Here is a 23021-nt window from a genome sequence, read left to right as displayed (position 1 = left end):
TATATATATATATATATATGTATATATATATCTAGAGAAGATTAAAGAGTGCTATGTTCTTTTTATAAAGGATACCCAATAAAAAGTTTACATTGCAGCTTCTGATTTAAATTGTACAGTTAAGTGCATCATCTTAATAACACTCTTTCTTACCTTTTTGTTGTACTTTGGCTGCACCCCCGGTAAAAAGATATCCACTGTGTGGTACTCACGAGACTGGGTCTTGTCAATATTTCTCTAAGTCAACATATATGATGATATAATGTGTGCAGGTGTGTACATGCATTTCTTTTGAATACTGTGTATGTATCAGGACGTGATGTGTATACCGTGCTGAAGGCTGCCATGTTGCATAGCACATCCTGGACAAATTCTCATTCTGCTTCTGTTTTTACCAACTTTATTTTTCTCTTTTGTTCTCTAGTTCCTTAAAGACTTGTGAGTCAGCTTGAAGTCTTGTCCAAAAACTAATGGCAGGACTATTTTACTTTAACCCCCCGTTGTAAAATTTCAATGTATTGTTTTGGTTTAAAAAGAAAACAAGTAATGAAAGACTTTATGAAGGAAGTTCTGTCAGAGTGTAAGAATGAGACATGGGTCGTCTTCAAAGGAATTCAGTATAGGGTTGAAACTCTGTTTTCGTCACATAACAATTTGTGCAGAGCCATTGTACCACACAATGTGCAAAAACAAGTGTCATGCTTTGTAAGGGCACGAAACCCAACGTACAAGTTGTTTCTCATAAAAAAAAAAATATATATATATATATATATATATCTCCCTCTCTCTCATGTATCAAATCAATCGCAAGCGACGTGTTGCAGCTGCACACATTGCCATATATGGTAACTGCAATAGTTTTCCTTTACATCTTTATGGAATGCAAGGAAACACTTGCAATGTTGCTGGACACGATATGCCATTCCAGAATGGCACATTGTGGACATTGCAAGTAATTAAAACTTCCCCATGTTGTGTCTACATTACTACACTGTTGTTCTGTATTTATGCAACCCATATTTTGTATGGGAAACCTTTTGTTGAGCGAAGCCCATGGAATTTCTTTGCCATTAGTGGTACTATCTCTGGTGAACACATGTGATAGAGCTTCTCTCTACTTAAAAAAATAGACTATCTGATACAGGCCTCTAGGGCCTAATAGTATATTATAACCATGCTAGTTTTCTGTCAATGCTTGTTGCAGTAATACCCTATTGCTATAATTTATGAATAGAATCTTGTAGAGGCAGCTGAGTAATACTCTGCTCTCTTAGCGGGTACCTGTCCGAAGCATTATAGCTTGTGTGACCTAGATAGCGTACTCTTGGGCTTTCAGTTCCATCTGGTGAAAAAAGTATAAAAGTTTAATTCTAAATGTATTAAAAATATTTAGAATTATTATTTTTTTTTTTTTTACTAATAAAAAGGAATTTTATTTTTCACTGAATGAATGATTTGTATGGGGGAGATATTGCTGGCGAACCTTAATGCCAGCAGGGCTTACCTCCACCAATACACCAATAGCAGTACTCTGGTGGGCAGTAACCCCTAGATAGTGTGCAAAATCTCTCCGGCTGTTACATTTCCTCCTGAAGCTTTCATTTATAAGTGTGTGTTGCATTTTTGTATATTAGATGAATAGGTTTGATAGGAATAGAGTTTATACTGGTTGATATTCCACCAGTGGCAATGGAAACATTGGCCACTGGGCAACAGCTGTCAGGGAAGCACAGAGGAACAGGCCCTACAACAGGGGGTACAAGAAGCACCGTTGTATGGGGTCCCGAGGTTCCAAGCCCACAGATAGAGAAATCCATTTAAAACCGCTGCCTCCGCCCTGCTGGTCACTGCAGCACCGCAGGCAATGGTTACAGATGGATTTATCTATGGGGTCCAGGGAGCCGCTGTTGCTTGATCTTCCGGCACCACCAGCGGCTAGTGCAATGAAGTAGTCTTGTTTATTGTGATGCAGCGCTCGTGATGTCACCGAACCACTGAAAGGCTGACAAACTGCTGAGCGAAGTGGAGCAGCCATAAGACACAGAACAAAGTGTCTGTTGGCCTGAGCCGAAAGGAGACGGGTGCCGGAGAGAGACAGCGGAGCTGGAGTAACAGTAGGGAATTGAAGTGACCGAAGGGAACTGGAGAGTTACGGGGGGCTGGAGCTACAGAAACACATGGGAATGAGGCTGGAGAGACACAAGGTGAGATGAGGCTGAAGAGAACTCAAGGGAAGTGGCTGGAAATAATCCACAACTGGCAAGATTACTGTCAAGTTCGCCTCTGGGTGTCTGTTGTCAACTTGCACCCCTGTGTTCCACTAACTTATTAGCAACCACAAAACTGGCTTCAACAAAACTTTAAAATATAATAAATTAAGATGACAATCCATGAACATCTAGATAGACAATTTGGTTGTCTTTAAGCAATTTTTCCTGGCAATGTAACTTGTGAGACCAACCAAGAAATTGTTCTGAATTATCAAAATGTAGTTGCAGCCAAATAAGGAAGATCTGCTCAGCTGATGACCCCAGGATATTGGATATTTCAGCTTTCTATGTATTTTTTTTTTCACATTAGTACCGTATGTCCCTGCATAGATTGTAAGCTTGTGGGCAGGTATTATTGCCTTTCTGTCAATAACCATTCTTGATTTTATACCGGTGTTGTTCAACGCATGGAAGTAGCATATACTGTATGCTGATGCTATATAAAAGTGTTAATAATATGTGTTGAAATGCCCACTGTTTGATGATTGGGTTGTCATGTAGTTGGGGGTGTGTGTGTGTGTGTGTGTGTATAATAATAATTTAATTAGGGGTGAGCGGGTTCGGTTTTACTCGGATCTTTTTATTGGCTATCGCCGAACATGTGTTTTGGATAGCGAATAAAATCGAGCCAAATTTGCGGTAAAGTGGCGATAAGAACTGAGTAAAACCGACCCCGCTCACCCCTAATTTAATATAGATTTTTGTTTTGGCTTTTTAAACTATATTCAAATGTGCACCATTTACAACATTATTTACATGATGTACAGTTGTGTGGAACTATCCGCCCTACAAAGCATTAGTGGTGGGCCCAAAAAACCCAGCATAAATATAAAATAATTTAATGTCTCTACCATAAGAAAATTCTTGCTTTTAGTTTTTAGTATATTAGAATTATTTAACCTATATATGTATTTTGCTATAATCTATAGAAATGGCAAAGAGTAAAATGGTTTTCCCTGAAGAGGTGCACATGAGTCTAGAGAAGAATGGGGAGTGCAGTGTGGTGAAGACTCTAGAGGAACCTAAAAAAGGTAATGTGGGTCTTCTGAAATTAGTCTGAAACAAATGGCAGCCCTCTGTGATCCCAAAGCATTTACTCAGAAAATCTGACTGTGTATATGCACCATAAGATTTCAAGGACGATATAAACGATAACCCCCAAACAACGGACGATGCATGGGCACGGATGGCCGATAACGACCATCACCCGTGCATGCAGTTCAACCTGGTTGATATCGCGGGTCATTTAGTCATTTGGGGGTTAGTGCTGTGCTGGATGTTCGATATTGATCATCCAGCATATACAGGACGATCAGACAATATCTTTATCGTTGTCTGATCTGACCATGTGTATGCACCATTAGACTTACTTTAGTCCTGTTTTATTTTGCCTTATGTATCTAATGTAAATATTGCATTCAGGAGGTTCAGTTGAGATAATTTTGACATTTCTGCAGTGACTGGCTCAACTTTTATTAGCGCCTGATCACCCATTGGCTAACTAGGCTGTATGACTAACTGGGCCATGACTGAGTGCCAGCTGTCCACACCTTTCGGGTCGCAGACATTTTCTAAGGACATTGTGATGCTGCCAAAACATGCAGAAGAACTGGAAGAAGTAGGAAGGCTACACAACTGCATAGTGGCCTTTATACTTGTATATTGATTTCAAGAGCTAATTTCACTTTGACAGAGGGGATTGTGGGGGATGGCAAGAGGAGCAGAGAGCGATACTTTGATGTGGGCTGGGGGCAGACTTTATGTGATTTGTGACACAGCAGGATGAAATACTATTGTGGAATTTTATGGGAGGGGGGGCAGATGAGTGTATTCATTTAGGGCTGCTGGATACCTTAATTAGACCCTATCTTTCATGTCTCCACCTTCCACTATGTCTCCCATTCTAACTGTACCTACGGTTTGCTCCATTGATGGCTGAGGTGGGCTATGCCGCCCGGAGCAGGGCTGAGCAGTGTGCCAATCATGGAAGCGGGACTGAATGTGGCACCAGGCCAGGAGCAGGGTTTTGATATCGATGACAGACATACGCTATGTTCCCTGCGCAGGAAGGGAGAAAAAAATACCTTTTCTGCAATTGATGGCGGGGACCATCGGATGTCTGTCATCGATATCAAAACCATGGATATTTAGTTGCAAACCATTGATGGTTGTTAAGTCATTGGCCATCCCTAACTGTACCACACCACTAGCAACTCCACAGAAATGCCAGTCACCAGTGGTTGCCGTAGTGTTTAGTGGCTGATAACTCTTCCACCTTTTGGTAGCCACAAAGACATTCCCAAACCAGCTTTATTTTTTATTCCACAACTTTATGTATCAGTTTTTACCCACACCTCTTATAAGATAAAGTGCCTAATTGTAAGTCTGACATGGCAGCGATGTCTGAAGCAGTGGAGCCATGTTTTTGTATGTGCAAACGTCTGAGTCACCCAATGCATACCTTCCGATTTTTTTCATACAGAGTCGCAGTACAAAGTTATACCCATGGTAGCAGAAATGTATGGGGTGTTCCTGTGCGTGACGGAGGTAATGGTGGTGGCTAAACAGATGCAATGAAATGTTTCGTCTTATGGGAGTGTTTCGGGTGTGTCACTGATGGGGGTTACATTTATAGAATCGTTCATGTAGGAGTCCATACTAAATGGATTTAAAAGGCCGCCAGTGGCGTAACTAGGATATTTGGAGCCCAGGGCTGTGTTCTTTGGCAGTATTGTGAGTGAGCCCACTCCCTTGGCTGAGTAGCAGCCCCACACATGAATGGTCTCAGGATGCTTTACTGTTGGCATAACACCGGACGAAGACTATTGGAGGATGGCCTGGTGTCAAGAAGGACAACAAAGATGCCACTTCTCTCCAAGAAAAACATAAGGGACAGACTGATATTCTGCAAAAGGTACAGAGATTGGACTGCTGAGGACTGGGGTAAAGTTATTTTCTCTCATGAATCCCCTTTCAGATTGTTTGGGGCATCTGGAAAAATGCTTGTCAGGAGAAGGAAAGATGAGCGCTATCATCAGTCCTGTGTCATGCCAACAGTAAAGCATCCTGAGACCATTTATGTGTGGGGTTGCTCCTCTGCCAAGGGCTCACTCACAATTTTGCCTAAGAACACAGCCATGAATAAAGAATGGTACCAAAACATCCTCCAAGAGCAACTTCTCCCAACCACCCAAGAACAGTTTGGTGACGAACAATGCCTTTTCCAGCATGATGGAGCACCTTGCCATAAGGCAAAAGTGATAACTAAGTGGCTCAGGGAACAAAACCTCAACATTTTTGGGTCCATGGCCAGGAAACTCCCCAGACCTTAAACCCATTGAGAACTTGTGGTCAATACTCAAGAGGCGGGTGGACAAACAAAAACCCACCAATTCTGACAAACCCCAAGCATTGATTAGGCAAGAATGGGCGATCATCAGTCAGTATGTGGCCCAGAAGTTGATTGATTTTTTTTTTTTTGTCCCATCAATAGTTTTTTATTAGAAATTTGTCCGTGAATCACGGGGGGGGGGGAGGGGTACAGAAAGGAGAAGGGGAGGGGGGGAATCAGGAAAAATTACAACATTTCCAAACATACATACAATGTATAATAGACAAATGGTACTAGTAGCAAGCAAATCACGTACCCGATAATTACATTGAAATAAAACAATATTGGTATATGAGACTGCAACAAACCTCTCAACAAGATAGGGAACTAAGGGGTTTCTAGAAGAAGTAATGCACCTTCCCCAGCTGTAGTAAACTTAGACCAACTGGACCACTTCACTAAAGGGGAAGAAATCGAAGAGGAGTGTGGTAACCCTACAGTTTCCATTAAAAACGCAAAATGGATCTTACTGATTATTTTAGAGAGGGGGGGAGGAGATAAACATTTCCAGTGCTGAGCAATAGCTGCTCTCATGGCAATGAATATATGTCCTAGAACGTAGCAATCCGCCGTAGATAGCCCCGAAGGGTAAATATGTAGCAATTCCAAAGCAGGGGACTCCTGGAGGCGTACTTGTAGATCTTTATAGGCTAATGTGAACACCTTGTTCCATAGGTGACTTATACGGGAGCAGCTCCAGAAGATATGGAATAAATCGCCTATTTCCATACAGTTTCTCCTGCAAAACTTCGATTGAGAATGCCAAATTTTATGTAGTTTAGCTGGTGTGAAGTAAAGTCTCTGTAGCAATTTATATTGCATTTCAAGGTGGTTATGGCATCTGAAAAAGCGGTGGGCTGTTAAGTATATAGATTCCCACTGATGGGGTGTAAATGTGGTTTGTAAGTCAGCTTCCCACTGGAGTTGCGTAGGAGATTTACCCATTTCCTCTCTATCTTGGTATAAGGAGTACCAAAACCGTATTGAACCTCTGGAGTTCCCTGTTGACAATCTAGATAGGATGTGGGCAGGCGGAAGGTGTAGAGAGCCCGGGATTTTAAATATACTCAATAACCAGTGGTAATGACGGGTATAAGTAAATAATTCCCTATGTGGTAGGTTGTATTGTAGCTGAAGGGAGGAAAAAGTTCTAATTGATCTATTATTAATCAGATCTGAGAGAGAGGAAATGCCGCAAGTTTGCCATCGAGAAATGTTTAAATCAGGTATTAAATGTGAAAGGGTTCCCAAGGAGAGGTTATCGGTCGGTACAGAAAGACCCAGGCTATTAATGAGTCTACAACGGCTCGAGGAGTGTCTTTCGCCACAGGACGTAGTTGTTTGGGTGTCCACAGAAACTCCCAAAGGGGGTATGAGCATAGTTCCCTCTCCAAATCCACCCATGGTTTGGTCCCAGGGGGAAGGGACCAGTCGCCTATCTGAGCCACTAGGCAAGCATAATGATAAGCAAACAGATCGGGGACTTCAAGCCCACCCAGCTTGCGCTGTCTAACTGAGAATAAGCGATCCTAGGGGTCTTTCCCCTCCATATGTATTTCAGAATTAGAGTGGAGCTGTCGAATATAGCTTTTTTTGAACTAGATATGGGATTGCTCAGAACAGATACATAAGCTTTGGTAAAATCGACATTTTGAACGCGGCCAGTCTACCCAACCAAGATATTTCAAAACCTAACCAACGTTTCAATAGGTCATCTATATGGATCAAGAGGGGCTTAAAATTTTATTCTGCTAGGTTAGACATAGTGTTAGATATGTGTATCCCTAGATATGATATTTCGTTCTCCTTCCATATATATTTGAAATTTGTTTTAAGTCTTGTCAATATTTCAGGTGGGATATGGAAAGGCAAGGCCTCTGTTTTAGTAGTGTTAAGTTTATAGAATGACGAAGCGCTATATTGGTCTATAATGTTGTGTAAGGTTGGTAGTGAAGAGCATGGGTCGGTAACGAATAGGATTACGTCATCCGCAAACAAGCTCAGTTTATGTGTTGAGGAGCCCACCTTGATACCCGGGAATGCATTAGAACCTCGAATTGTAGCGGCAAATGGCTCGACGGCCAGGATGTACATAAACGGGGAGAGGGGGCAGCCCTGTCGAGTGCCATTTGTTATCTCAAAAATTGGAGATGAAAATCCATTGCTCAAGACAGACGCCGAAGGGCAGCTATAGAGTGCTGAAATTGAGGTCACTATTTCCCCCTGGAATCCAAATCTTACTAAAACGGCGTTGAGAAAATCCCAGTTTAGACGGTCAAACGCCTCTTCGGCGTCCAGGGAAAGAAGTATAGCCTCGCGTTTTTCCCTGAGTAAGAGTTCGGTAAGGTCGTATACTCTATGGGTATTGTCGGATGTTTGTCTACCATGAACGAATCCTGCCTGGTCCGGATGGATTAATTTTGGAATATAGGGGGAAAGTCTATTAGAGATTAATTTAGAGTAGATTTTCATGTCAGTGTTGAGTAATGCAATGGGTCTAACTCTGGCATAGAGAAGGATCCTTCCCCTGCTTATGGATAGTGATTATTTGGGCTTGGAGCATTTCCTTAGGGAGGGAGCCTGTTTTAGTAGTATACAAAAAAAGATCTCTAAGTATAGGGGATAGCTGTTGCGAATTTTTTGCAGAAAGAGTTTGTGAATCCAACCCGGACCTGGAGCCTTCTCTGAAGGTAAGGAACTAATCACCCCCAAAATCTCTTCAGTGGACCATGCCGAGTTAAGGGATTCTAGATCATCCTCGCTCAATACAGGGAGTTCCAAGTCCTTCAGAAAAGAAGAAATAAGGGTGGCGCTAGGTTGAGGAATTGAAGAGTCATCTTTTAAGTTATACAACTTCCCATAGTACCTAGAAAATTCTCTAGCTATATCTGAGGGGTTTAGAAGGGTTCGTCCATCAGGGGATCGTAGAGATTTAATTCTGTTTCTAGCGTGTCTAGTTCGAAGTTTACTAGCTAAAAACTTGCCAGATCTGTTCCCCAAAGTATAAAACCTTTGTTGCATTTTAGTATAGGCCGACTGCATACGGGATAGGAACATCTTATGTAGTTGATTTCGAATAGAGACTAGTTCTCTTTTGAGCACTCTAAAGGGTTGAGTTCTATTCAGTGACTACACCTGGTGAAGCCTTTCCTCTAGAGCTGTCTGTTTGTTAAGATATTGCCTTCGAAGCCTAGCTCCCGTCTGAATGGCTACCCCTCTTAAAACAGCTTTCAAGGCACACCAAAAGGTAGGGCATGAGGTATCAAGAGGGGAGTTAGTCTCTAAGTAAGTTGATATGGCTTCAGATAGTGCAATAACCGCCTCTGGGTAGGACAATAAATAGCTAGGGAATCTCCATTGTCTAGGGGGCAAAGTAGACTGGGAGATATTCCACGTCCATTTCACTGCGGCATGATCCGATATATACTACTGGGACAATGGTGGATTTAAGGGTGTGCTGCAGTGTCCACTTATCTTTTAGTATGTAGTCGATACGAGAGTAAGAATTGTGTACGTGAGAGAAATGTGTAATCTTTAACTTGAGGTGAATATGTCCTCCATGCGTCGTATAGATCAAACTCGGCGAGTAAACGCCGCAAAGCTCCAGCAGGACTTCCCCTCCCAGAGTAACCCTGAGCTAGTGGAGTTCTGTCAAGCCTATCATCCAACACCAGATTAAGGTCACCCATTAGTACTAAATGTCCCTGTCTGACCTTTTGAAGTATTTCTAGAAATTTGCGTAAGAAGGTCGCTTGACGTGAGTTGGGGGCATAGATCGAAACTAGTGTGATCATTTTATCCTCTAATTCCCCAATTATAATAAGGTATCGGCCATCTTTATCAGCTATCTTCGATGTTAGTTCAAACTGCACTGAACGATGGAGCAAAATGGCCACTCCATTTCTTTTAAAGGGGCCATTAGCATAGTAAGCAGTAGGATATCTGGTGTTGCTAATGACTGGGGGGGCTAATGAGGAGAAATGGGTTTCCTGGAGGGCGACTATTTTAGCTTTTCCTTTGTGAAATGTATCAAGAGCAAGACGTCGTTTATTAGGGGAATTAAGGCCATGTGTGTTTAAACTGAAAAACTTAACCATAGGGTATGGTTGGAAGCTGAAACGAACATAAAAATAGTAGAAGTCCTGATTCCCAACTGGAGGAGGGGGGGGGGGGGGGGGGGAGGATATGAGGGCAGCACAGGATGCCAGGTGTGGGGGGGAGGGGAGTAGAAAAACTGAAATGACTCAGAGAAAAAATTTGGGTCATAGTGTTTTTGTCTCCGGGATACTTTGGAGACAAAACCGAAAAAGGAAGAACAGTGGGGTGGTGGCCGACATAAGGCTCACCCATACAGTAACCTAATCAACATAAATAACTGTAATAATTGAGAATTATAGGGATCAAAATAAACATCTGACTGGTTCTATGATTTAACAAAACAATCCTATAGAATAGAATATGGGTCATTGAGAAATGGCAATAACATCACTACCAATATTAGCTGGAAACTGACTAAATAGTGAAGAATAATCTAATATCAATAAACATAATAAATGTCTAGCGAATTGAAAGGATATGGATCACAATAGGAACATGGTCTGCAGTTCCTAGCATCAACAGAGTTTCGATATTTATAACAGGATCCTGTAACTTAAAAATACAACATGTATATTGGCGCTAGAAAGGTAAAGCTAGGAGATGAAAAAAGACATTGAGATATCTAGTGATAGATAAACAACTTACAGTATCCACATTTGTCTTTGGGTATGAATCAAATCTATAACACTATAGACTCGTACCCAAAGGTATCTTAACTATGAGTTGGAATCGTCATACCAGTGACTTTTAGATGACATCACAGTCCCAAAGGTTCAATCGGAAGAGGTAGATTTAGTAGCTGAAATAGGAATGTCCCAGTCTGCTAGAAGCTTGACTCCAGCTTCAATAGAAGAAATCACCTATGTGGAGGACTCGTATTGTATCAGAATCTTGACAGGGAATCCCCATCTATAAGAGATGTCGTTTTCTCGGAGAGCAGCAGTTATAGCGTGATATGAGCGTCTTTTAGCTAGAGTGTAGGGGGATAGATCTGGAAAAATTTGTAAGCCACCCAAAGCGTCGGAGCCTTCCGCCAATCTTGCCGCCTTTTAGAATATTTTCCTTAACGTGGAAAAAATGAATCCCCATCAGGGTGTCTCTGGGGAAATTAGAGGATCCCCCCCCTTGGACTCGGCAAGCGGTGTATTCGATCGATAAGCAGATCATGCTCAGACGCTGATGGGAGTAGTTTCTGGAAGAGCTTGATCACGTATTCCTGAAGCTCGCCAGGCGCGACAGAGTCTGGGATGCCTCTGATTTTTAGATTGTTTGTTTCTTCTTGACCTGTCCTCGAGGTCTGCCAATTTCTCTGGTGGAAGTCATCTCGGTTTGTAGCTCAGAGTGGGCTGTGAGAAGGTCATTGTGACATTCCACCAACTCCTGCATCTTGCACTCTAGGTGGTCTGTTTGTCCCACTATTCCAACAATATCCGCCTGGAGAGATTGGACCGAAGTTTCCAAACCTGTGAGAATATCTGTACGAAAAGCGGTAAACAGCTGTAACATTGTCTGGGTAGTGAGAGGAGCCGAAGGATCCAAATCCAGACCCACTCCTGTCTGTGGAGGGGATCCCATTGTCAAAGGCATTACCACAGACCCCGAGGGTTTCACTGGAGTTGTTGTTAGTGTTTCATTTCTGGGCAGAGTTGGCTTTGGGATTTGAATAGGGGCAGGCTGACGGGGGGTTTTCCCTCCTTTCTTCGTCGGCATTGTGTTAGATGAATGCAAAATCGAGGCACCAGGACTGAATTTAGGCAGACAGAGAACCTGAGATGATAGTGTTAGATCCGGTCGTCAGTACATTACTGTATGGGTGAGTTAATAATCAGTCCATTATAAGAGACATCCAGTCCCGGACCCGCTCATCGGGCGTTATCTTGTGGGATTACATATTCAAGATTCAATACAGCAAGTGTAGAAAATCCACTAACCTGAAGACTTTCACAGAGAGATCACAGGAGTATGACAGGAGTTGATCTCACAGTGTCTGCCTGTAGATCTATGTCTAAAGCAACAAAGATGGCATAATATCTTGTAGTTTAGTGTAAACTCTCACCTCAGGATAAAGGCAGGCAAGGCTTTGCTCAATAATAACTGGGTGCCTTTTTACCCTGGATTTTTGACTTTACAGGGCGCCTTGTATGAGATCTTGCATGCGCAGTGGGCTGCACTGTGTACTCTAGTCCCCGGCTTGAGGTCAGTACTAGGCCGCGATGTGTAAACCTCGCCAAGGATCTCCCCACAGGCAGCTCCAGGGTGCCGGCAGCAGCACCAACCCCCGAGCGCTCGGCCGGCTAAGGGGAGAAGGCCGCTGCACGGAGCAGGAGGCAGCTTGGAGAGTGGAGATGGGAGTAGCAAGATGGCGCCGGCGGGTACTACGCTGAGCACTCGGCGCTTGTATTAGGTCCGTTCAGGGGCTCCCCGCTTCAGACCAGCGGCTCCACCAGATGGTAAGGGGAGGATATAGTCCACTCCGGCAGTCGGGGGGAAGGTTAGTGTGGGATCCGGGGTCAGTCAGTCGTGAGCTACAACGGAGCTCAAGGTGTAAGCGTCCAAAATCTTAGCTTGCTTGGCCACGCCCCTGGCCCAGAAGTTGATAGCATGCCAGGGCGAATTGCAGAGGTCTTGAAAAAGAAGGGTCAACACTGCAAATATTGACTCTTTGCATCAACTTAATGTCATTGCCAATAAAAGCCTTTGACTCTTATGAAATGCTTGTAATTTTACTTCAGTATACCATAGTAATATCTGACAAAAAGGTCTAAAAACACTGAAGCAGCAAACTTTGTGAAAACCAATACTTGTCATTCTCAACTTTTGGCCACGGCTGTATATACGCACAGAGGCTCAGTGCCTTGGGCCTAGTGCCAAGGGTACAGGTGGCTCAGGCTTACAAGCCTGTCTACCTCAGGCCACAGAGAAGGGACTTGGGCCTGTTGCCCAGAGTGCCCTTTTATTAATGATGCCGCAGGCCTATGAACTTGCTTATTGGTGGGCACACACTTTCAGTGATCTGGGCCTAATGCTCAGATCACTAATAAAAAAAAAAATATATATATATATTCATAATATCTGTCTCAGTCTCTATCTCTCAGGCTCTTAGCTTGCCTAGTGCCCAGTTCACCAACAACCTGGAGGGGATTTTTTTTTTTTTTAATAATTGGGCCTATTGCCCGCCTGTCAGTGGCACAATCAGTGCCCTGGGCCTAGTCCCCAGGACACTGTAGCATGGGCACGTGCCTACTGCCTTCATAATATTGGCACAGGGCCTACCTGTATGGCGGGAGAGGCTGCAGGGGAATCTTCGTTTAGCTCTTTTACTTTCCACTCCCACAAATCCTCTCTGGTTCTCAGCCGCATTCTTCTGCCACTGGCCCGTCCTGGCCAGCGGCGTCGTATCTTCCTTTCTGCCACTGATCTTCTTTTAAGCCTGCCATATTTGCTGCTGGACCACGAGCCGTGATTGGCTCGCGGCCAGAGCCAAACACCCGACGTTTCCGCTGCTTGACTGGCACTGGGAACAGATACTTCGTCATATCGCCGGCTTCCCGCGCCACATTAAGGCTACCGGGCGGCGAGTTACACCTGAGGCCAAATCTCACTCGCAGCCACTGTTGCTGGACCGGCCCTGGGGCCAAACACACTGTCCCAGTGCCGGCTAAGGATGTTTCACACAGGGGACACATTGACTTCTCGTCAATTAACTTGCTCAACAAAGGTGACTGCAATCATAAATTAGGTGGGAAGTCCAGGAGCAGAGCAGAGCAATTTGTACCAACATGACATTGGAGGGGTAGATGTCTTTCTTTAAAAGATAATCATCACATCTTTTTGTACTTCTGCTTTTTTTTTTTTTTTTTTAAGCAGAACTTTTAAAGGGGTGTTCTTAAAGCCAGCATGCAGCCCATCGTATTAAGTATCCAGCGTCAATGCTTATTAATGCTACAAGCGGAATTGACAAAGCAAGCTTGTGTGAGGCTTTGTGTGTATACAGCATCATTTTGCTTAAATCTCTTTTGAGACCATCTGTTTGGGTGCTAGTGTAGATGGCTTTAACATTTAGATTTTGAAGTCTGTGTGCACAAGCTCTTACAGCTGTTTTGTAACCTAATTACTACATTTTATACATCTGCTCCTTCATCGTACCAGGCGCTACTCCATGCACCTGTTTTTCCAGGGACTCCTGAGATTTGTCTCCCTACACTGCACAAAAATTGGCCTGGTGGTAAGTGGAGGAGGGTGAAGTAGGAGGACCAATATTAATATGACAACCTTATTGTGGCCATTTTTAAAGTAGAGGGCTCAAGCAAACATTCCTAAAGCTGTCTTTGCTCTTCTGTGATAAACCTTCTATCGGATGAGGTGTTGTCATGTGTGCAAACCACTTATCATACTAACATAAAATAAAGACACTGAGACGTGGATTTGGCAGATAACTTGATGGCGATTTATTGGAGAAATTAATATTATTTATTAATTCTTAAATTAATTAAGGATGTATGGTGGCAAAGAAAGGACGGCCAGAAATCAGCCAGATCTGCTATGCCCACACACAAACAACAAAAGACATAGCAGGCGTAGATCGCCCAGAGTGCATACACATAACCATGTAAACCATGTCAAACACAAAAGGTAACGCTCACCCTCTAACTTGACTACCCACCCGTTTAGGTGATGATACTGCCCCCCGTTAGGTTGGTACAGCCAACTACCAGTCAACGAAGGGAGCGCCCTTAAATCATAATTGCACCTGGACTGGTGAACTGCCGTTCTTTCCCGCCACAGCAAGGTTCAGCTTATAGAACTGCCGCACCGCCACCATACCAAGTACTACCCCAATAACGCCAACTCCTCAAAAAGATCCCCAATAAACAATGACACACCCTCCTCTGTTAAATGAACTCCATCAGGTCTATACATATAACTAAATCGAAATTGAATGTTATTATGGTAAATGAAACGGCCATAATTGGCCATCACAAATTTGGCAACTGCGAAATTAAGTTTCTTCCTAGCTTCGTCATTAGCAGGAAAACTCCTAACCCCACGCCAGACCTGTCAAGGTACAATGCAAGACCAAATTAATTTACACAAGGGCCAGGCCGATAGCACCCTCGCCAAATCGTTGACAATATCAACTCGTAATTCTACAGTGGACCTCTGCCCTAAGTCGTTGCCTCCTAAATAAGCCACCAAAATACGTGGCCTACCAAAAAGCCTTGCATACTCTAACAGTTTAGGACAAAAGGAATGCCATCTCATACCTCTGGAACCTATCCAACGGACCCTAGCTGAATATTCAAAATTGGAGCTTGATCTGAACTCAAACCTAGCAGCCCAGAAAATATATGAGTGGCCTATAACCCAAATGTCCTGCGTGTCAAAGAGCAATCCTAAAGGTGGAGGAAAGCAGTAAATAAAAAATTAGTAATTGTCATAAAACAATAAAATTTTATGGTGTATTAGTGGGATCTGATAGAACATAAGTGAGTATCTGCCAAAAAGAAAAATTTTCTATTGGTCGCCGACTTTACTATTTGAAGTGGCTGAGACAAACAGAAGACACAAAGGGGAAGAATGGGTGGGGGGGAATTGGGAAAAAACAGGTGAACTCGGCAAGAGGTAAAATAAAAACCTGCTGAGGGATGGACTATGGCCTAATTAAATGATTGAGAATAGCCGAATTGAATCCGTCAGTTCAGGTAAAAATTGTAAAATCCCTCAAGACTCCCATTGCCAGCAATGGCGAGTAGCTAATCCCGAGTAGGACGGACAGGGGTAACAGACAAGACAGGACAGTACATGAGACAAGACAAAAACCAGGCAAGCATAAAATATAAACGTAACCGGAACAGACTGTGAAATGACTTTAAACAAAGGGCCTTCATGCCTAGGTCGAATGTAACCTTTATAACTATCCGATTTCCAATGTCCTAGGGCCTTAATTTCTGATGCCGAGAAACCCGCAGCTGCCGCCGAAGTTGCGGCTCCGATCAGAAACGAGTGTGTACCAAAATCTTGAGGCGGGAGGCCTAAAACTGATACACACCTTCAAAAACCAACCAAACTGGTATTTGGTAAGCGGAGTCCTGTCCATATGCATGAGTCATGAACCAGGAACATCCGGCCGCAATAACTCATACCGCATAGCTAGTGCCACGGGGCAGATCTGTTCGTCCCTAGATGGACCCAACGAGATCCACCTACCCCTACCAGTCTGGTCGGTCTTCGACTGCCGAATCCTACAGAGAACAGACCTCTCACTGACCAGGATATCCGAGAGGAGCATGGCGGCATCAACCCATTTGGATGATGCCACCAGCTCCGATACCCTCAAGGTGCCGTGAAAAGCCTCCGAAAACACCACTTGAATCAGGACCGCCTCATACGCAGTAAGAGCCACTCCGAGAACCGCCCCTAATACTGCCGGAAGCAGATGAGCGTCCACAGGTCTCCTACGGTCAGCTACTGGCCGGGAGACCCGTGCCCAACCCTTTAAAGCCTTCACTATCAGAAAACTTTTAGTAAAGTCAGGTTGGCCCTTCAATTTACAATAAAATGCAATGCCCCCCAAAGAGCGCGCAACAGAAGCCCTGGATCTGCCAGCCAAACGGAGACTCCAAATAAAAGAAAGCATCGAACGATGCTGACTCTTACCTGCCTGTTTGCTGCTACGGGAATAATCTTCCCATTCATTCCATGCCTGCCGATATGCTCGCAACGTGGAGGGGGCTAAAGACTGTTCTGCTTAGCCCTCCATGCCGGCTCGATCACCTGCCAAACATAAGAGGGGCAAAGCACAACGTCAGCACCAGGGCCACAGATCGGGACCTAGCCCACTGGAAACGTGATAACGCATCGTCTATCTCATTCTCCACCCCAGGAACGTGTCTTGCCTTAAACATGATGTTACAGCGCAAACATGTGAGCACAGCTGCGCTAGCAAGCGCAAAACCAGCAGGGAAGCCGCATGTTGCTGATTGTATCGCATGGACCATGCCCAGGTTGTCCTACCTGATAATGATGCTGCGATTGCGTAACCATTCCCCCCAGATTTCCAAGGAAACCATTATGGGAAAGAGTTTGAGAAGGAGTAAGTCCTTAGTCAAACCCTTTCCCACCCATTCTTCCAGCCAACGGCCAACGCACCAGGAGCCATCAAGGTAACATCCGAACCCCGTGGTGCCTGCTGCGTCGGTGAACAGCTGCAGCTGCAAATTGTCAGCGGCTGGAGACATCCACAACCGAACGCCATTAAAATCCCGAAGAAACGAGACCCAGACAGAGAGGTCCTGCTTAATCTCTGAGGATAAACGTAGCAAATGTCTCGGTTAGTGACACCAGCCGTGGCCCTTTCCAATTTACGTGAAAAAGCTCTGCCCATTGGAATTACTTTACAGGCCCAGGAGGGATTGCGCCTGCCGCAGGGTAATTCTACTGGAAGCCGTGCATTCCGCTATGGCATTACTTGACAGGCTTATCGAGAGGAATGCGACAAGAACCCACCGAGGTACAGATCTCGATACCCAGGAATGACAAGGGGAAGGGCCCTCCGTTTTGTCCACAGCAACGGGAACTCCAAATGAAAAAACAGCGCTCGTAAAGAAAACAAAAGATAACTGCATCTGCCTGAACCGGAAGGGCCGACACACAGAAAGTCATCGAGATAGTGGGCTATTCCATGACTACCGCAAAAATTAAATAAATAAATTCCGCGCACCAGTGTAGGAAGGTGCTAAAATGCTCGAAAAACGCACAGGACACAGAACACCCCATAGGCAAGCATTTGTCTATGCAATATCCGTTGTCCAAGCTAAAAACCCATAAACTGGAATGACTCTGGGTGCAAAGGAAGTAGACGAAAAGCTGACTCAACATCTATCTTAGCCATCAGTGCGCCCGGACCATAACACCTAATGACGTCCAAAGCATCGTCAAAAAACTGGTACACCACCGAGGAAACCTCAACTGGTATGGCATAATTTACTGACGAGCCTGGCGGATAAGACAGATGTTGCATGAGCCCTTATTTTCCTGGAATTTTCTTGGGAACCACTCCCACCGGGGAATTCACAAGATCCCTAATGGGGGTTCTGCAAAAGGCCCAGCAATGCGCCTGCGCTAACCTCGCCAGCCACTTTTTCCCTAAGAATGTGAGGCAATTCAAAAGCAGACTTCAAATTTCTAGGCGAATATGTGTCGACATCCCTGCAAATAGGTAAACGAAAACCAAAACTGAAGCCTTTTAATGAAAATTCTGCGTCCTGCAGAACCGGGTACCAACTCAACCATTTTGCTATCGCTGTGACACGGACAGGGGATGGAACTTTACTTAGCACTTGTGCCTTTTGCTGGCTGTGCAGGCTGCTGCTGGGCACCCCCCTTGAAACACTTGGCAACTGGGTGATTGCCACCACATCGCAAGCAGAGGTGACGAAAACGACATTTTAATATGGAATTATTAAAGGCGAAGCATTTTCCCCAGACGCCTGCTGTTAGCCCTGACGAACTGAACTAGCTGCTTTGCACGCGTTGTACCCCTCATAGGCAGGACGCGAAGGCTGCGTGACCTCCAGCAATGTATATTTGTCGAAGTAGGAGCATAGCTGAGAATGGAGCTTCCCGGTGATAGCTGCTTGGGGCAGTGATTGCAATAATAAGCTGTGCACCCTGTAGAAATTCACTGTAGCACATGTATTCTGTCTATTTTGTAAGTTAAATGCTCAGAATACAGTATATAATACAATCTCCTCTATTGGCTGATAATAATGATTCAAAGGAGATAAAAGCTAGATCTTAGGTGCTATAGATAAATAAAGCAGTGTCAAAGCCATTACCCCTTATTGTCATATAACGCATCACTAAAGCATTCTATTCCCCCAATGATACCTCAATGCCCAGCATAATACTGACACTGTTTGCTGCAACTGTTTTCTACCATTAAGAGGGCATAATCAGCACAGACCATCTATAAAATACATCATACGAATGTACTGAATGATATAATTCTGGCATATACAGGACCAGCAAACACAGTAAGTAATTATATGTAGAAGTAGAGCCATCCTGTCTGAGCTGAATCTTTTTATTTCATGTGCCGGCTCCTTTACAGATCATATGAGCAAGTTGGGGAATCTGGGAGAGGGCAGAAAAAGAAACCATGCTCTGTCCTGGAAACAGATGCACAGATTGGTCCCCCTATGTACTGGATGGTGTATTATCCAGTATTAATAATTGATCCAATAGGTGATCCATATCAGTGCACCCCGTACAGTGCATGTTTTCCAGATCTAGTTGGTGCACAACAATATTCATTACTGGCTTTTTAACTTTTTCTACTGGCTGACACATTTAAAAGATCAACAGGGACTGTAGTGCTAGTTATTTCATTTGTGACACTGAGGGGATCCTAAAAAACATGCAACTTTAGTATTATATGCTATTTCTATTGTAGTCATCATGGTGTGGGCTGAGGGGGGGGTTCAGGCAAGGCACTCATAAACCCCTCCTGCATTTGCCTATGGTGCTGGCCATTGCAGCCACAAAGATAATATTGACCAGGGGCATTAAGGACTAAAGGGAAGTACCCCTCCCCCACACTGGCACACCTTCCACAAAGCTGCTGCAGCCTGAGGGGGGATAGAACTATCAATAGGGGAACCACACCTGCAGCTCCTAATAACATGGGGACACTGTGGAGCCAGGGACCAGGGTCTGGGGAGGCTCATTACTAGGCAGGACATAGCTACACCCACCCCCAGCAGAACAAGAAATCAGAAAAGACAGTGATTGAGGACAGAAAGGAAAAGTAAAAGCAATGATATGAAGTAAATGAAAAGAGACTAAATACAATAATGAAAAGGAGGAGAGAAGAAGAGAAGAAGGAGAAGCACTAAGAGTTTTATTAAGGAAAATGACAACTGACAAAATGCACTTCCCTGTCCTGGAGCAATCTGGAACCAAGAGGCTTTGGCCCTCACTTCTAGCCCCTTATATAATGTCTCTATTGAAAACCCACCCCTGCTAACGATAGGCTAACTCTAAACAGTAATTTGCATACATGCCGGCCCCCATCCTAGAGGTTTAACACACCTCTTTTCTTATGCAATCTTTCGGTTTCACTTAGTGAAGTTAGGGCCTAATGCAGAGATGGATAGTTCACATCATGGCTGCATTCGGCAGCATGCTCTCGCTGTCTATCTTGCCGACAATGCGCGGGAGCACGCATCGTCGGCGACATAGCCGGTACACACTGGCCGAAATGTCGACTAATCCGCTGGATTGGACAACATATCGTCTAGTGTGTACCCGGCATAAGTCGCGCCATATGGTGCAATAAGGATCGTGTATGATGGTTCAAAATGTCATGTATTTTGAGGGTGACAGTATCCATACCCTTTTTATCGGTTGTTTTCCGCCAAGCCTTACATTTTTCTCTTCTTTAACAACAGTGTTCAAGATGACCTCAGGAGAGACTCCCCCTAGCCTCAGGGTGGTGAAAACATGTGAAAGATATCTGACGCTCACGTTTGAACTGTGCCCCCAGGATGGAGGTGAAATATGTGTACGCAGAGTGAAGTCTCCAGTCCCTATACTCACTAAAGTCCCTACTGGTGAGATTACAAATGTCTATAAAAGAATGTGGGTTCACATAAATGACAATGGGGGTAAAAAAAAAGTGAAATCGTTTTGCTGTGGTAACAACTACTGTGGTTGCTCTGAGAACAGGAGTGTTTCAGTTTTACGATGTTCATACTCTGCAGACACGGTCAGATGCTGTATAGGGTGCAGCTTTTTCCTCACAAGGTGAAATCTTACTATTGTTGTTACAATTACCTCACCTTGCAGCGTATGTTACATGAATATTTCTTTTTTTTTTTTTAGTCCTCTGGCCCTTCCCCCAATGAACAGTTTAGTTCCCTCAGGGCAAATATGTGAGTAAAAGAGAAATATTTCACTACTCTGGGAACTTGCAGGATTTGACCTCTGTGTTTTCTCTTCAGCAAACAGAAGGCAAGTTAAGGGAGGTCCACTCCCTGCAGTGCCAGAGGAGTCATTTCACCCAGAGAGCAGTCCCCACACCCAAGAGGCCGTTAGGGTCAAGACCCTGCCTGGTAAAGGTAACTATTACATTTTTTTTTCTATTCTGAAGCCATTTATGGTCTTTGAATACAAAAATGCATTACAATATCTTTTGCACTGACAAATAATTATCCAAGAAGTTGGTAATATGCCACCTTATCATTATTGGAAATACCCAGGTATTTATGACACAGAAAAGTGAACATTGGCAGAGGCAGGGATGTGACAAAGAACATGATAAATACAAACTATATACAGACACATCATGCAACATGCACAGCATATAGCATTTGGGAACCTTTGGTTGAGAGCTGGAATAAAAAAGTAATGCTACTAAATACTGTAAATGACAATGTATGTGATATACAGTTGTCTGTATTGCTGCTGGTGCCACAGTTTATATGACGTCATATAGGCTATGCTGTGTATTCCATGATGGCTACTACTGACATGCAGTTTGCAAATTTTAGTGAATATAAATTTTTCCAAATGTTTGGCAAAGTGCCAGTAGCAGATGTGTTATAGAATAGTAGTGTCTGTGCACCATAAATTCACTCTGTGCCATATATATAAAGAATGATAATAAAATTGAACTTAGATTATTTTGTGTATATGTAGCTGATTGGGGTTATACCATTCAATGTATGAATTATACTTTATCTCTTGCTGGCCCTAAATCCTGTAGGAAGTGACAGATTTCCTATTTCTTCTGTTAGTTTGGGAGAACCGAGAGGGAAAGAGAGCGTCCACAACTGCGCTGGAATCCCCTCACAAGAAGAACAGTCAGTGTGCTGTGTCCTTTCACTCTGATGTCACATACAGCAGTCCAGCACAAGGTGAGAACCTACTGCACCGGCTCAGAATGCAGACAGTATTAGGTGTGGGGGGGGGAGAGTGCCATACAGTTTGAGTTTATGTGGAATATTTAGGGAGCGGGAACATGGAGGTCTAGGATAATATATAAGCAATAGTCACACGGACAGGAGTAATATGATGAACTGCTTTACATGTTTAGATGCATTGCATAAGAATTATAATTTTAGATTGACAGGATTCAACAGACTGTAATGAACACCCAATTACTATGGGACTCCTGTATTTCTGGACACCTTTAGCCCCAACTGTTGGCAGGAAAAGTCTCTTGGATTAAAAAGCCCATTTACAGCTCAGCTGACTCTACATAAATGGCATCTAGGTCTACAACACTAGCATATGCACCAGGTGTAACAAGTGTGCACGTCCAAGATTATTATAGACCAATAGTAGGGAATAGCATAGATGGGGCTTCATAGTGATAGTACTAAGGTGAAAGTTGCGTTATATTTGCATTATATTTGTACACAATATAATAGTGTAATGAAGTGTCAAACTTCCAATAGTCTGGACAGCATTATTAAGAAATATGAAAGCCATATTTACCATGTAAAATCTAACTGAATACAGACTCAAAATGCAAGTACGAATTAGATACAAACCTGTTAGAATGAAATGTCAATTAGTTTCCTGCTGCTGTGCAAATATAAATATCAAATAAGTTATCTGAAGTGACTATCACAATTTCACGTAATATAGAATACACACTAATGATCTAAGTGTGGTCCCGTGAGGGGTCAAGATGCAATAAACTAATCTGTAATAGATCATGGTGCCGATCAGCTTCATAATCAGTACACATCACTGCACTAACCCCCCAGCACCTGCTACAGGTACTTTCCCTGACAGGTGTGTATCCAAGTCTTCCTCAGTCACAATTACATGAACTTGCCCTTACTGTGTATCGTCATACTTCTCCAAGTGTAATGAGTCCTAAATATAATATCCAAACAAAACTGTATATGGATAAATATTGGCGCATGTTTTTGTGCACATCTACAGGACATGAATACATGTTTATTGGGAAATATCTATACATGCATCCAACTCTATATGAGCCCCAATGTGTGTGCTAGGTATTGTGGTGATTATTCCCACATTTCATGCCTGTTATTGGTTTTCACAACAATAAACATTTACTTTCCCTGGGGCTGTAAGCATGTTGTCTATGTGGGTTGTGTGTGTGTGTGATGTGTTTTCATTTAATTACAGAATATTTATTTTCATGGGAGTTAATTATATTTTCCAAAGTGTCCCACCCCAATAAAGAACAATAAACACTTCTCATACATTTTACCAGCTACATC

The 23021-nt window shown here is 43.5% G+C and overlaps 1 protein-coding gene across 5 annotated transcripts in view; it reads left to right on the top strand.

Moving 5' to 3' along the window:
• The window catches only part of LOC148525649 (myosin light chain kinase, smooth muscle-like), a 114024-nt gene that overhangs the window by 45964 nt on the left and 45039 nt on the right, over nt 1-23021 (top strand). For 3 of the 5 annotated variants that reach the window (XM_088470679.1, XM_088470681.1, XM_088470680.1), the window contains 4 exons: nt 3200-3301; nt 20211-20372; nt 20763-20879; nt 21558-21677. In XM_088470679.1, the coding sequence (XP_088326805.1) occupies nt 3200-3301; nt 20211-20372; nt 20763-20879; nt 21558-21677 (501 nt within the window). Of the gene's footprint in view, nt 1-3199; nt 3302-20210; nt 20373-20643; nt 20694-20762; nt 20880-21557; nt 21678-23021 lie in introns of those variants that run through there. The other 2 variants (XM_088470683.1, XM_088470682.1) reach the window with 2 other exon arrangements.

The sequence above is a fragment of the Taudactylus pleione genome, unplaced genomic scaffold (genome assembly GCF_031769625.1).
Source record: "Taudactylus pleione unplaced genomic scaffold, aTauple2 ptg000102l, whole genome shotgun sequence".
Classification (NCBI taxonomy): domain Eukaryota; kingdom Metazoa; phylum Chordata; class Amphibia; order Anura; family Myobatrachidae; genus Taudactylus; species Taudactylus pleione.
The sequence above is the reverse complement of the archived record's forward strand: the minus strand, read 5'-3'. Positions and strand labels throughout refer to the sequence as shown.